The 16766-nt window shown below is 36.0% G+C and overlaps 1 protein-coding gene across 5 annotated transcripts in view; it reads right to left on the minus strand.

Annotated features, from left to right (window-relative positions):
• Nucleotides 1–4638: 4638 nt before the first annotated feature.
• LOC144972821 (meiotic recombination protein DMC1/LIM15 homolog) overlaps nucleotides 4639–16766 on the minus strand; it is a 36478-nt gene continuing 24350 nt past the window's right edge. For 4 of the 5 annotated variants that reach the window (XM_078914497.1, XM_078914499.1, XM_078914498.1 and 1 more), the window contains 6 exons: nucleotides 14491–14582; nucleotides 12828–12901; nucleotides 12104–12218; nucleotides 9108–9168; nucleotides 7799–7915; nucleotides 4640–4941 (listed from right to left, as the gene is read on the minus strand). In XM_078914497.1, coding sequence (XP_078770623.1) covers nucleotides 4872–4941; nucleotides 7799–7915; nucleotides 9108–9168; nucleotides 12104–12218; nucleotides 12828–12901; nucleotides 14491–14582 — 529 coding nt within the window. In that variant the 3' untranslated portion in view covers nucleotides 4640–4871. Of the gene's footprint in view, nucleotides 4942–7798; nucleotides 7916–9107; nucleotides 9169–12103; nucleotides 12219–12827; nucleotides 12902–14490; nucleotides 14583–16766 lie in introns of all 5 variants that reach the window. The other variant, XM_078914500.1, reaches the window with a different exon arrangement.

Consider the following 16766-nt stretch of genomic DNA (forward strand, 5'->3'; position numbering starts at 1 on the left):
GAAACTCTTTTTAATCGCAAAAGTATGTTTTAAGATGCATTACAAAGATCAGAAGTTGATCTTTAAAATAAAACAAATTGTATTTTGTTTCGAGCATTAGAAGTTGAGATATTGTGAGGTAAAGTGGAGAGTTTTTCACGATCAACGCCATCGATAACAACTTTCCACCGATTCACGGCGCTCGCCTGTGGTACCTACTCCTTATCTCTGGGTGGGGTTCCTGACCTCCCATAGTGGGCAGGGAGGTACTTACTGTCTTCTATCCCCCTATATCTGTTTTCCAACTAGCTTTCTGTCTTTGTCTTGGAATGAGATTACTTGGTTTTGTCCTGGCCCTGACCGGATACCCTTGGTGAGAGGGAAAACAGTCAAATGTATAGTTAGTTTTGGGAGATGATATTTTTTTCCTTGTAAATCATCTCCCTGTTCTGTAATGTATTGTTTTGTTTACATATTATATATATGATTTGCAAACATTTGAGTGTATTCCTCTTAGTGGGGATCTGTGCTTGTGACTGGATAAGACTTTTAGGTGATCTCAAACTAAGTACTTCGATAGTGTGCTCTTTGAATCTACATCTGTTCCCTATTTGATCCAATTCTCCTTTGTCTTACTTTTTCTTGGGTGCTTTAATGTAATTCTAGAACTTATTGCTATCCCATTTTCTTCCTTTTTACTGGCGCTGATATGACCTAAATGTGTTGCAAGCGCCGTAAAATCCTTAAAAACAAAAACAAAAGATATCTCTTGTTTTCCAATTTGCTTTCTGTCTTGGTCGGAATGAGATTACTTGGTTTTGTCCCGGCCCTGACCAGGGTCCTTGGCTAGGAGGAAACAGCCAAATGCATAGTTATTGTTTTGGGAGATGATCTTTTTTTCCTTGTAAATCATCTCTGTTATGTATTAGTATTATTATATTTGTTATTTTGAATGTATAATGTAAGCATTTGAGTGTGTTCCTCTTTGTTGGATCTTGTGTTTTGTCCGGATGAGATATACTTATACTTATAGGTGATCTCAAACTAAGCACATTAATGGTATGCTCTTGGAATCTACATCTGATCCATATTTGTTCCCAGTTCCCTTTTGACTTATTTTTTCATTGGTGCTTTCAGTGTAATTCTAGAATTTGACTTACATTTTCTTCCTTTTAACTGGCGCTGATATAACCTAAATGTGTTGCAAGTGCCGTATGGGCAGGGAGGTACTTGCTGTCTTCAATCCCCTGTTATCTGTTTTCCAAAATGTTTTCAGTCTGTCTTGGAATGAAATTACTTGGTTTTGTCCTGGAAATGATATTTTTTTCTTGTAAATCATCTCTCCATTCCAAATTGTATTATTTTTTGTTATACTTATGATTTGTAAACATTTGAGTTTGTTCCTGTGGGGGAACCTGTGCTTGTGTCAGGATGAAACATTGAAACATTTAGGTGTTCTCAAACTAAGTATGATAGTGTGCTCTTGGAATCTTCATCTTCTTCTGTATGGCTATGTGGTATAGTGGTATGACACTCACTTTCGGATCGGAAGGTCCTGGGTTTGAGCCTCACTTGGTGCATAGTTGAGTCCTTGGAAAAGGATTCTTTACTCACATTCTCTCACCGTACACTGGTGTAAAATGAGTACCTGGCTGTTAACAACGTTGTCTCTGTATGAAAAAGTTATATTGCCTAACAGGCGTCATGTCCCATCCTAAATGTTGCCGTTGGCCAGGGTCCCCTTTGAGCATGTTTAGTGGATAATGCGCTATATAAAAGCTAAATTTTTTTCTTCCTATTTTAATTAATTCCCTCTGTCTTCCTTTTTCTTGGGTACTTTTAATTGTAATTCGAGAACTTTTTACTATCCCATTTTCTTCTTTTTTTTCTGACGCTGATATGACCTAAATGTGTTGCAAACACTGTAAAACTGGGTGGGGATCCTGACCTCCCATAGTGGGCAGGGAGGTACAAACTGCGTCTTCTATCGCCTTATATCTGTTATCCAACATGCTTTCTGTCTTTGTCTTGGAATGAGATTACTTGTTTTTTTCCTGGCCCTCGTCGGAGTCCTGGATGGGATGGAAATGGAAACAGTCAAATGCATAGTTATTGTTTTGAGAGCTGATATTTTTTTTCCTTGTAAATCATCTCTCTGTAATGTATTATTATATGTTATTTTTAATGTATAATGTAGGCATTTGAGTGTATTCCTCTATGTTGGATTTTGTGCTTGTGTCCGGATGAGACATAGGGTGCGGGTGGTTGGATGGGAGCATCACCCTTGAATCATATACCTATGATGTTCGCATGGGTGTACGATCCGATAGTGATGTCGTTTCTTCTTCTCTTTACTAGCCTATCCTGCTTCTTTGGTTTGTGATTGTATTTTTGACAGGGGATATATTTTTTTCTGTAAATCTTCTGCCTGTTTGTTCTTGGTTATTTATAATTTAGCTTATGATATCTTTAGGTTATGATTTTGATTTACATTTGTACTATTTTTGTTAGATTGCTTGTTTTTTTGTTTCAGCGGTCTCTCATATAACCTCAATTGTGTTGGAAGAGACCTAAAGCAAAAAAAAAAAAAAAAAAAAAAAAAAAGACATAGGGTGATCTCAAACAAAGTACATCGAAGGTATGCTCTTGGAATCTACATCTGATCCCTATTTGTTCCCATTCCCCTTTGTCTTACTTTCTCTTGGATGCTTTAATTGTAATTCTATAACTTTTTACTATCCCATTTTCTTCCTTTTTACTGGTGCTGATATAACCTAAATGTGTTGCAAGCGCCGTAAAACCCTTAAAAACAAAACAAAAACCAAACACTGTAAAACCCTTAAAAATAAACAAATAAATATTCTCTTGCTTTTTCTTTTATTCCCCGACATCATCTTTTCATGGCACTTTGCTCTTCGCTCTTCGCTTGGGCCCTGCCTGGAACCTCATTGATATTGCACTTTCTGAGTGTAACCCCTCCTTTTTCAATTTTCTGACACATTGGGACGTGGGCATTCGTATGCAATTGTTTTTAAAATATCACACCTTCGACCGTAAAAATCGACTACTGTTATAACGAGGCCAAACAAACAACATCATAGCAACAACATGGCCACCATGAGTGTAGAGTGTGTTTCAACTTGACCCTTGTTTTTTGTTTAGCAATAAATAGGCATCGAGAGACAAACCAGATATGAAAAAAATTATATGGATAAATTGATAATAACAAGGCCAGAAAGTCGTCCAAAAAAATATCATCTCCCAAAACTATAACTATACATTTGAATTTGACTGTTTTCCTCCCAACGAAGGACTCCGGCCAAGGTCAGGACAAAACCAAGCTATCTTACTCCAAGACAGACAGAAAGCAATTGGAAAACAGATAAAGGGGGATAGAAGACACAGCAAGTACCTCCCTGCTGACTATGGGAGGTAGGAACCCCACCCAGGCATTGTGGTCTAGTGGTATGACAATGGGCATGATCTATATTAACTTTCCATGTGCTCGAAGTCATTGGTCACATTGCAAAATGGGCTCAAAGTGATCGACTTAGTGAAAAGTGTTCACAGCTTTTTATATTCCTATCATCACGAATGGTCATTTAATTTAGCTTGTTTTGTTTTTGTTTTTAAGGGTTTTACGGCGCTTGCAACACATTAAGGTCATATCAGCGCCAGTAAAAAGGAAGAAAATGGGAAAGTAAAAAGTTCTAGAATTACAATTGAAGCACCCAAGAAAAGGTAAGACAAAGGGGAATTGGTTCAAATAGGAAACAGATGTAGATTCCAAGAGCACACCGTCAAAGTACTTAGTTTGAGATCACCTAAAAGTCTCATCCAGACACAAGCACAGATCCCCACTACGAGGAACACACTCAAATGTTTACAAATCATATGTTAAAAATGAAAAGAGTAACAGTACATAACAGAGAGATGATTTACAAGGAAAAAAATATCATCTCCCAAAACTATAAATACACATTCGACTGTTTCCCTCTCAGCCAAGGACTCCGACCAAGGTCAGGACAAAATCAAGCAATCTCACTCCAAGACAAAGACAGAAAGCAATTGAAAAACAGATAAGAGGGGATAGAAGACTTAGCAAGTACCTCCCTGCCCGCTATGGGAGGTAGGAACCCCACCCAGTAATTTAGCTTGACTAATGGTTATGTTTACAATTTTCATAAATAAAGCAGCGTGTTTACATGTGTTAAGATATATCCAATCGTTGAACAGCAACAAATCATGTGATTGATGACCTGGGTGGACGAAAACATGAATATAGATCGCTCCCATTGGTTTGGAACTTTAGGTTCTAGGTTAGAGCTGCTGTGGGTGACGACACCAAGTTCTCAGAAAAGGCTCTTTTCTCTCATTTTCTGACCATTATCGAGTGCAAAATCAGGTCAGTAGCCGCATTTTTCCATTTTGTCTCGTCCTACACGGGGGACATCTTGTAAAATACTTGCGCACACCAAGTTGATATTATTTTTTATGAATGCTCACGTTTTGTTTTCATGGGGGTGGGGGGGGGGGGGGATTTTTTTCTTTTTAAGGGGGTATTTTTTTCTTTCTTTTTAAGACGAGAGTCAGTACGTAATAAACAACCCCATATTTGATTTGAATAAAAGAAATAAAAGAAGACTTTCAAATACCACAATATTTAATGTAAAATATTTCCAAATGTACTTATATTGCATAACCTTGAACTTTACAGTAAACGTGAAATTATAATGAATTCTATACACCATGCCATCGAAAATACATGTGCGAGAGTTTAAAAATGGAAAGAATTAAAGCATCCTTAAATGTAAGATGGAATGTTGAGTGAAAAAAAATGGAAGGGTGGGGGGAGGGGGGTATTGCTGAGTGGTGACCCAATGACACTTGTCTCATTCTTTAGAATCTATAATACCACCACCTGAAATAGCAAACGTGGTTTCATTTTCTGGCAGATCTGGACTGTTGAGGTGAAAAATAAAGATAAATAAACAAGAGATTTATAGGGCATTCCACAGTTCAATGTGCTTCATTATCTACCTTTATTAATCATCAGGCTCTATCATATTTTGATTTCATGCGGAACAAGTAACAGTATCAGTAATGCCAGCCTCTTGCATTCCATCCTGAACACAGGCTGAAGGATCCGATTTGCATGTGGATTTGATTCTATATATGTTTTGCTGAAATCACTTTTTTACCCCATCCATTGGTTGTCTTTTGACTATTCATAAACTACAAGTAGGTAGGTATTCCAATGCAATTGTTTAAAAATACATCACACCATCGACCATAAAAATCTACTATAGATATACTAGGCCAAACAAGAATTTTGTCATAGCAACAACATGGCTACCATGATTGTAAAGTGTGTGCATAAACTTGTTTTTTGTTTAGCAATAAATAAACATCAAGAGACAAACCAGATATGAAAAAAAATTACAAGTATAAATTGGAAAAAGCAACACTTTGTTTAATAAAAATTAAAAACCAAGGCTAGAAAGTCATCCGAAAAAATTACAGTAAATGAAAACCGAAAAAATTAGGGGTTTATTTCGGCTGTTCCATCACTATAACATATCCACTTACTGACCCGAGCTATCAATTGAAATAACAATATATTTCGTGTTTATTCTTTTTTTAAACTACACTCCAGCATGGTTTCCTCGAACTCCTCAGGACAAAAAAATACTTCGAGCAAACCCTAGTCCAAGGAAATTGTGTCTTGTCATGACGACTTGATGGGGAAAAGGGGGACGGTGAGGCTCAGCAGTATAGACTTTGCTATGCACACAAAAGATACCTAATTCGATATCCATAGCGTTATGTGGCCTTCAGCAAGCGACTTCTCCTTAGCTCAATTTGCGGCGCTGCGTTGTGACTGACACCTGGGTTATTTGTCTTCCCTAGAAATGGACTCTAAAACAAATTTCCGCTTTAGGATGAAGAAAAGGAACTTTATTATTTATTTATTGATATGTTGCGGGAGATAACTTTATATATGGCATATTACAGGCTGTTTTGTGTGTGTGTGTGGGGGGGGGGGGGGGGGAGAGGTGGTGGTGATTTGTTACAACATTCATTTCCCCGCCAGTGCCAATCATGGGTCGTGGCATTGAATTTAGAACGATTGGCGAAGTGCTAAGAATAAGCAGAGAGGTGTCAGTTATGCGAAACTGCGATGGGGTGTGTCAGTGGCTGTGGATGTCTGCATGTGTATCATATTATATACACACACATGCAGTGCAGATAGATACACATGATAAACACTTGACATAACTGTCAATGCCACAGTAAATCATCAGTGGTCGAAATCACCTGGCGCATTTTTAAAAACCCCATTAATTCATTTTTAATAGTTGGCTGGGGGAAATTAGTTCGAGGAAACCGTGTTTGAGGCAAAAAATTTTCAAGGAAGGAATGGAAAGATAACATATGGAAAAAATTTGGGACATTCAAATGAGTTCGAGGAAACTGTGTTGAAGTGTATCTAAAACATAAATTATGATGGTACTTTAATAAAATATTCATGTGGATTTTGTGAACTTTATTCTTTTCGTCACTAATTTGAGATCTCATTCTCATGGCAATTTGTGTGCTGTTACAAACTACAATGGGGTGTAAGAAATCTGATCACACTCAAAGCTGAAAACAAAGATTTTGTGAGCTTTTTAAAAATGCGATACCTCGGTACAAATAGAGATAAGATGTTTGTCTTTTAGACAGACTCAGTTCAAATTTTATTTCAATAATATGTTTTTTTTCGCTACTTTAAAGTTTTAAAAAGTCTTTTTTCTTCCTTTAATGTCTGTTTTTTATTGTTGAAGTGGTATAGAAATAAAGCTGAAACCTTCCTCTTTATGACGATACCAAATTTAGCTCTGTACGTTTTTAATGACCGAGGTATTAATGCTTGAAAGACCCACTTTTCAAAAAAGTCCTTTCCCCTCAAGCATGACGCGAAATACATAGGTTTTTTTTCTGCCACAAAAATGACGCCTATTGTGGTACCTAGTATTATGGTAAAAACATGAAAATGCCCTATAACCTGTCAATAGTAGGTGAAAAGAAAAAATCAAAAACATGATAAAAGAAAAAATTTGTGCAATCTTGTGAGGCAGGCAATGCAATTGATCACTAAGGCCAACAAAACGACAGATACATGGGTGCCAGTTTTCCGGTTCATGCCGGAATTCCGGTTTCGCTATAATAATGGTATAAAAACGGTGATTAAATAAGATTAAAGTTTAGGCCGCATTTTCAGTAGGAACATTTTCAGGTTTGGCAAAGTGTCGAGATTTTAGATTCAGGTTTCAGCACTTCTTCCTGCTGGCACCCATGGACAGATAACGTATGGACAAAACAATACCAACCAGCCCTGGGCAAAACCTTAGAGATGGTGGCCTCCAATCATTGATACCTGGCCTTAGGAAAGGCAATTAAAACACAATAACTCCAATCACAGAATATGAGAATGAGTATCTAGCTATAGACAATGGCTGATATTTTATAAAAGCTAATACAAAAGGATGCCTATTTGACCACTTGTGCTTTATGAAATGAAAATTTGGTTACATATGGCCTATTGGGGGAACAAAGCAATGTGGAGCGAATTGATCATTGTGAGTCAGTTGAAATGCTTCATATAAATGTTTCTATTTATTAATCTTGCTCTTGACCAACTTTGTCTAAATTAAAATTCTAAAAAAAAAAAGAAAGAAAGAAAAAGACTCCATTAACTTGCGTCTCCACTTTTGAATTTCAGAATTAAGCTGAGGTAAAAGCACAGCATTTTTATAATGAATAAATTAATAACTACCTGTCATAGATTTTAGCAATTCTGTTTTCTCCTCTACCTTTACGAAGCATAACCCTTACGGTAGATGCATGTGCAAGAATATGTCCTCCAATCGGTTTCTTTGGATCAGCCTGAAACCTTTGGGAATTAACATAAATTACATGACAATTATTTTTTTTTTAAAATTAATCAAACATAAAAAACAAAACACGTATAAATACAAATATATATATATATAAAATAGATAAACAGAAACAGAAAACAATTATTAATCATATAAAAAAAGAATGAAAGAAATTAATTAATTATATAATCTATAAACCCAATAACAATGGGCCATTGGGTAACTTGAGGAGACATAAGTTGATTTTAATGTTAGTCAATGTGTTTTCTTGGTCCCATCCCCATCTCTTTATATAAAATTAGTAAACAAAAAAAATCAGGATGCTTGACTCAATAATGCTTAACTCAATGTTATCTTGATGCGTTTGTGAAGAAAATGGAAGAAAAAGAAAACAATTTTTACAGAACCATACAAAAGTCCTTTTTAGAGCCTGCTCTTTTCAGAGCTAAGTTTACTCTCTTTTGATTGGCTTCCACTTGTCGCATTGCATTTGACGACGATTAGTGAAGACATCGAATGAGCACACAATCACACACACTAACACGCACACAATCACACAGATTTATATCTGAATGACCCCTAATTGATCACTTGGAGTATGTGTTAAAAAACTTTAAAAAACAAAAAACTTCTATCAAATGCAACAAATTAGGGAGTAAGATAAAAATGTGAAAAGGTGTGTATGAAATAGTGCCAGACAAAATAAAAATAAAAATATAGTGGAACTCAGATACAATGGAGACAGTGGGACTAACAAAAAATCCCTGTTGTAGCAGAGTCCTGTTACATCCATGCATATAGTATTTGAGGGAGGCCAATGCTGAGGGGAAAAAATATGCAAGAAACACATGTGGAGTTATCTCACTGAGTAAATAAATAAAAATGACGTGATTTTGACTTCCATCTTTTATCATCCCTCTCCCCTCTACCACTTACTTCAAAACAAAAGGTGAGTTGGAACAATGCAAAGGTTAAATTTTACCATGATCCGATGCTTTCCATCCATCCCAACCGCGCTACTGACAGACACTACCACTCTTAACAAAACAAAAGGCCTCAGCTATAAACAATGTTACAAACCTACTTTCTATAATAACATCAAAATACAATATTGTCCGTTTATTATTTGCTTTTAAAGACTAATTCCCAAAGTTACCCCACTGAATTAAAATTGTATACTGAATGAACCAAGTAATATATACATACGTCATAGTGGCCCCTGGATCTGATGTCATTTGATTGGTCACAAAGCATGCAACATTATACTCTGAATGGAGAAGAAAGTGAAAACTAAGATTATAAGCAGCTTAAGGTACACAGAACAAACATGAAGAATGATTTTTTTAGGGTTTTCCCACTGTCAAAGTAGAATTAAATTATAGGGGTAGCAAACATGAAGAAAATATATCTAAATACAAATAAGAATAGCTATGTATTGATGTTTGATTAGAAGACGGTGTCAATACTATGCAGTCTGTTAAAAGAACGATATAGACAAATGTAAAAATGTAGAAAAGACTGGATGAGGTTATAGATGGAGGGAAGAATTATTACCTGCATTTTCAATATTTTGGGGTATGTGGGATAATGATAATGGGATACTGATGGATCAATGATCAGTCAGTCTCTGCTGTATCATTTTAAAAAAGTAGGCATATGGACTGGAGTTTATCCCAGTTCCTAAAGCATGAAACAAACAATGGCAATAGAGAAGAAAAGTCGTGACATCAAACCATCTACTCTTTTGATGCCTTAATCCTTGGGAGTGTGTGTGTATGTGTGTAACCAGTCCTTCAGAGTACTAATCATGAATAGGTTACATAAAGGTGGCATCACTATTTCAGAAGCAGGATTTATAGGCAGATTCCTAGGATTACAGGATGTAAAATATCAAGGATGGATGATCGTTATTGACGACCAGCATATATTTAGACAAGAAAATAAGATTCCATCACTCTGAAACCAGAAGATTAGTTACATAAGGTATGTATCCAGTCCTCTGGAAGCGTGAATTTACACTTTCAATAAAATAGGAACCAGATTTTTGACATCACACTTTTCTTCCCTATTGCTTGCTATTCTTTGGATAGGACGCTTGTCTAGAGCAAAGTACTTTCTGTCAGATCTAACAGACTCAGCTATCTAATCACTGCTGGGTGGTCAGAAAAAAATCTGCACCAAGGATTGATCTTGGTCCCTTTGCATGTGAAAGGAGTGTTCTACAACTGAAGTATCAGGACCCCCTCTGCTGCATTATGGCTGCAAGAAATTAACTTTATGAAGAGAATAGATTAAAAAACAAAATGAATATGAACATTTACTTTATATAGGGCATTTTAATGGATTCACCATGCTACATGCGTTTATTATCCAAGCAGATAATATGGAACCAAATTTCCATTCAAACATACTTTTTACCTGCTCTGTTTGACACACTTTTTGGTACAAGCTCTCTCACAATATCGCATAAAGTCAGAAACACCTCTTATTTGGTGAGGCAATGTACATAAAGTGTCTTATCCAAGGACACAACACCATTGCCGAAGTTTTTCGATCATCTTCACCCATTTGGTCAAGCTACACTCAACATTATTTGTCTTTGTTTTTGAAAGTCAAGTAAATGTACAGTCAAGCCTTTGAAGCCACAGTCAAGAAATAAATAATAATGGAAAAGTGAAGGTTGTCAGCAGAGAAGGAAAAAGTAGGGGCAAGCGTAAAGTTTACAATATGTATTAAACAAGATTAAAGCATTGATTGGAGATGCTGTCCCAGCCTGTCACTTAATCTGTTGCTGGTCTATCTGCTGTATGTTATGTGGCATTGTTTGCAAAGTTTGGCATAATCTTGATTTTTATTTGCATAAGTTATATACCATGTCAAAATGTTCAACAATATGCCTGCAAATCAAATTGATGTATTATTACAGAGGCTTGGGCTTATGTAAATAAAGACATATCATAATAGTGGACACTATATTCCAATAATAAGAATCTCTCATTTTAAATTGAAAAGAGCTCCTTGATTTCCAAATTTTATTCAAAATATTTCTGCATTCAGTGCTTGTATGTCCACCTCTGACCTCAATGACAAACCATATCCTATTCCTCATGGAACAGATATAACACAACAACTCTTGCGGAATGTTGTACTATTCCTGACTCAATATCTTAAAAAGGGTGTCAAAGTTTATTGATATTTCTTTCTCTAATGTGGTGATCAACCGAGTCCGACAGGTGCTTGATTGGCGAAAGGTCAGAAAATTTGGCTGGGCAAAATTTTGTTCCTCTAAAAAGTTGCAACAGATGGCTGCTACAGGGGGCTTGGCATTGTCTTGGAAGAAATAAAGCTCTTCATGTTGCTCCATTATAGGGACGTCATGGACTTTGTATGATCTCATTCGGGTAATACTCAGCATTGAAATGTCCTCACAAGAGAACTAAGTCAGTTTTTCTATAGGCATTGATGCCACCCCAGACTATTACTTCTTGGCTGTCAAACTCTAATATGCCCAGCATTGTGTGACTTTTGTTGGTGAAAAGGACAGCACTCCATTGAAGATGATATCACCATCTGTGGACCATTGTCTATTCAAGACGAAGGGGACAGTGTTGATAAGTCAAAAAGGCGACAGCCCTCAGGCCTTTAATCCTTGCTATCTTAGATAGTTCCTTAGTCTGTTGTCTAACAATGAAGTGAAATTCTCATCAGATTGAAGGGGTTTTATTGGTACTGATGATGAATAGAGTTGTCAGCTTGGGTGGGTTTTTTTTTGTTTCTCTCCCATACAGATAAGTCACAAACTTGACTCGGTGCATTAGATCTTTAAATGACTGCAGGCAAAATATTCACTTATTCTGTGAGTTGACCATCCAGCAACATGAAGTCCAGATGCATGGCTTCTCGGTGCACTGGGAATAATCTGCAGTTTTTATATGTTATTTTAATCCAATGACTTGACTTTAAACAATTCAAATGATCAAAAGATGACGAGTTATTATTAATTAATTTTTTTGAGAAGTATACATTAGCCTTGTCAGTGTTATTTTTTACCCTTGTATAGTCTCTCACTTGAACCTCATAAAGATTGTGATTCCCTTTTGCATTCAATGAGCAGAGGTTTGGAAAAAAATATTGTTGCTTTGGTTGTCATAATGTTGATATTAAAAATGGATTGAAAATTATGCAGAAATGAGAGTAATTACCTTCAGCAATCTTCTGCAATCGGGACAGAAGTTGAGCTAATTTTTGTTGCCTGTCTGCAAGTTCACCTCTTCCACTGAAGTCAACACGAAATAAGGCCATTATGGAATCTACAATCTGAAAAATATAAAAGCAAAAATTTGATTCAAGGAACCGTACACGCAAGATTTAATGAAATAGATCCTTTGAAAAGATAATATTTATTCAAAAGGTATTTGTTGTAAAGAGGTAACAATATAAAAAAATTACCCCCACCTTGTCAATAAATTGATCAATGGACCAATTTTAAGTCAAAATAATAAAACTAGAGTTTTACTTTTTCATTTAAGAAATTTAATCAATTATCCTTAATAAAAGCGTATTAATTACTCAAATTGTATAATCCAGACTCAAAATTCAGCTTTCAATGTATGGTTCAACAAGTGAGATTGAGACATTAAAAACAGTTAATTCTGAACTTTGTGAAATAAAAACTGTTATCTTTGTATTTAGTTATATAAATATGGATAATACATAAAAGTTCTATTGCACAGCTGTTAAAGCACTCATCTCACAAGCAAAGAAATTGGTTGAGTTGAGTTTTTATTGGGTAGCTGGTCTGTTAGATATTAGTTTGCGATAGACTGACATATATTCCAAGAGTAGCAAGCATTTGTGACTTTCGTTAATGCTACAGCAACTAGGATAGACGCCTGAAGCACACATTTAAAAAATCAATATTCTTACCAACATTTTGAAGACACCAGGTTCTTCATAGAATTTAGCAGCAACAAAATCAAGAAGTTCATATTGATGTTCACCTAAAAATAAGGAAACCACAGGAAATTCAAGTTGTTGAGAAAGTTAATCAGTGATAATAAAACCAAAATTGATGCTTCATTTGGGCTCTTGTGAACATACGGTGGGTTGCCTATGTTCAAGAGGCCATAACTTTGATCACTTTGTGGGTCATAGAAAACATAAGCATATGGAAACATAAATGTTAAGAAAAAAATAATAGCAGTAATAGTACAAGTGGTATATGGCACCATTCAATTTGCAATTTGCTTATTTCAGATTTTGGGTATTTTATAGAAAGAACTTTATGTGAAGGCTATTTCAGTATCAGTGAAAAAGTTTTTAAAAATCAAAACAAAAGAAAACAACCCTCCCCACAAAAAAGAAAGGTAAGAGGTCTGTCTTATTATTTACTGACACCTCAGTTCCAGACCAGGATTGGCTGGGCAGCTTGCGAAGATAGATAGTGTTGGACGTAGTCGGTGATTGGGGGGGGGGGGGGGTTCAATCGCCTATTTGTTAAAAGCCAAGTAATATTGATATTGGGAATTCCCATTACCGGTATAAATACAAGGAAATTCTGGACGGCCTGGGACTAGACTTGACCCCTGACATCACGACTCTGATCAATGGGGATTCACAGGATCATTGGACAATAATCTCGCATTTTCATTGGTTGTTATTTTACATCACAGCGGGATATCTTGACCGTTCATAAATTGCTTTCTTTTCTTTTTTTTTAGACAAATTATTGCTGATACTAAGGTTTATATTGTCGATATAACCGCCTTGTGGTAAAATTTATGTTGATTTGCAATATTTATTTAATACTGTTATATAGCAAAAAATAAAACCGGGACTTTGATGTCATGTCGATATAGGCATGATATCGATATATCTACTCTGCACTGTATGTAGGATGAGCTATGACCCCTGCAAGGGATATTATATATTTTAAAAATAGAGAAAGAGCTGCTTACAGCCATGTACTCCTTTTACACCTGAGTACAGTGACAAAATATGAGTAAAGATCATTTTCCAAGGGCTCAACCTAGCACTGCTAAGAGCAGGACACGAGCCTGGGATCTACTGGTCTGAAGGCGAGTGTAATACCACAGCACCACAAAGCTGAACAGGAGGATGGGAGAGTTAAAAGATTACAATAGTTATTCAAGTAAGGAACAGAAGTAAATCCCAAGAGCAATTTATCAATATCTCTAGTCTGAGTACCTCACCAAAACATAGGCACAGGATGCCGAACCAAGATGGATACATTAAAATTATTGTAATATTTCAATACAATAACTAGACGATTTAAAAATCGGGGAAAAATTATCCTCCCTTCCCCTTTAAAAAATAAAAGGCAGGATAAATTTGATTCTAAGCTTTTTCCCCTCTTCAAAAGGATCCTGGCCAGGATCTCAAACCATGGATGGGCACTAAGGTGTAGGAGGGACAAAACATTGGAAACCAAACCTAAATGGCATATACAGTTACTCTTATGGAACATATGAAATAATACTTTTAAAAAAATTTTAAAATACATTTCAACGATCCAAAATATAAAAGATAAATAGATTTGCAAAGATTAACAAAGTAATACTTCCCTTACTCGTATAGGCCCTTGCATACAAAACATTATGCAACACAGCATTTTGATCAACATTAAATCGATCAGCAATATCCCTGAGTCGATCTGGTCGACTTCAGCAATTTGTAAAGAAAATAATTGTTTATAATTTACATGTGACATTTATACTGATGGAAAAAAGAAGTCCATTTTGACATATGATATTGTAAAACTAACAACAAAAGTGCCATGAAATTTTTCTATGTTGGAAGCTTTATACAACAGTATATCATCATCATCATCATGATCATCGCCATTATCATCATTATTCTATCATCTCAACTATGGGATCTGGTTTCCTAAAAGGCTCCATACACGCCCGGATATGATCCTGGTCCAGACTCCGATCAGGCAAACCGGGATGAAAACGCAATGTGTGTGGCCAAATACCTGGCCGATAAACCTAGGTACGGTCGATCGCCGCAAAGCCCGCTTTGCTTAATATTTTTCGAGGCGATCGGCGATCGGGGGCGTGGCAGTATAAAAAATTGGACAATTTTTTTCGGATTTTCGCTGTTTTGACGTCAGATTCGTGATCAGCGTCGAATTTACAATAGGTTTGATACCAAGAACTATGTTTTTACTCCAAAAATTGATGAAATTAGAAATAAATTTTAATTAATATTGAGGCTATGTGGCCGACAGAAAAGTGCCCCTCCCTGTTTTGTGATGGATCAAGTGGTATGACTCTCGCTTTCGGATCTGAAGGTTCAGGTTTCGAGACCCGCTCTGAGTGGCGCAGAGTTGAGTCCTTGGAAAAGGCTCTTTACTCACATTCTCTCACCGTACTCAGGTGTAAAATGAGAACATGGCCGTTCGTTATCTTTGTTGGGAAAAAATGTCACATCGCCTGACAGGCGTCATGTCTCGTCTTTCAAGTCTAATATTGCTGTTGCCTTGGGACCCCTTGTAAAGCGCTTTGAGCACGTGGATATTGCGCCAAATTAATGCTGTGTTATTATTTTTTTTAAATAATATTTTTATAAATGTTGCGCCAGGAAGAGGTAGATGGCAAAAGTTTCGTTCTTGTTCATCGTAAAACTTATAAAGGATTTCATACAAAATAAAAAATAGTTTTCATAATTTTCAATGTAATGATATAATAATATGCCAGTTCTTTTTTTTTTTTTTTTTTCCTCCTCACCCGTTGACGCGACATGACGGTCGACCTTGACACAGACATTTGGGATTGGCAGATGCCAAAAAGCCTTGACTACGTGATGACAGGGGTCGGCATTGTAACCTTGAATTATAATCTACAAACAAAAAAAAAAGAAAAGAGCTGTGTGCGTGTGTGTGGTGGTGGTGGTGGTGGTGGGGCGGGGGGTGCGAATGCGAGTAGTCCCGAGGAGTACCCGTTAAACCTGCCACGGGAACACTGTCGATTTGTTTTATAAATAATAATAATAATAATAATAATAATAATAATAATAATATAATAATAATAATAATAATAATGATAATGATAATAATAATAATAATAATAATAATAATAATAATAATAATAATAATAATAATAATAATAATAATAATAATAATAATAATAATAATAATAATGACGATAAATAAAAAATCTTTATTGTCCACAAAATGGAAAAATTTCCGTGGTCTACGTTGCTTTTAAACTTAAATCGGATTGCAAATGTATTGATGTTATGCGTATTGGAAAAATACTCACGACATCTCCATCGGGGTATAACATATTAACACACAAAACTGCAAACGCGAACGTTCATTGTCTGATTGATAACTTAGTTATAAGTTAATTATAAAATGCTGTCTAAAAGCAATAACAACGGGTTGACTAACGTCAAATTCATTCCTTCTATTGATGCTCTGTGTTAAATTAAAATACTCACAAAGTCCGCCAGCCAGAAATATCACTCCAGCCCAAAGATCTACATGGAACCTTGAACGTTATAGTCTGATATATTTTAATGAGAACTAATCATAAAAATGGGTGTCAAAAAACAATAACAATGAGATGAGTGACGTCAATTTGGTTCCTTCTATAAATATCCAAGAACTTTACTCACTCCATCCGCTCTCTCCTCCTTCAATACATATGAATCTATTCTCTCATCACTTTTTTGTGCGGCTATGCATGTGATCTTGTGAAATGACACTCGCCTTTGGATCGGACGGTACTGGATTCGAGTCCCGCTCTGAGTGGCGCATAATTGAGTCCTTGGAAAAGGCTCTTTACTCGCATTCTCTCACCTTGTTCACTGTTAAAATGAGTACCTCGCTGTTTACAG

This window comes from Berghia stephanieae, chromosome 5, assembly GCF_034508935.2.
Source record: "Berghia stephanieae isolate SIO BIC M18660-M18661 chromosome 5, UCSD_Bste_1.3, whole genome shotgun sequence".
In the NCBI taxonomy this organism is placed as follows: domain Eukaryota; kingdom Metazoa; phylum Mollusca; class Gastropoda; order Nudibranchia; family Aeolidiidae; genus Berghia; species Berghia stephanieae.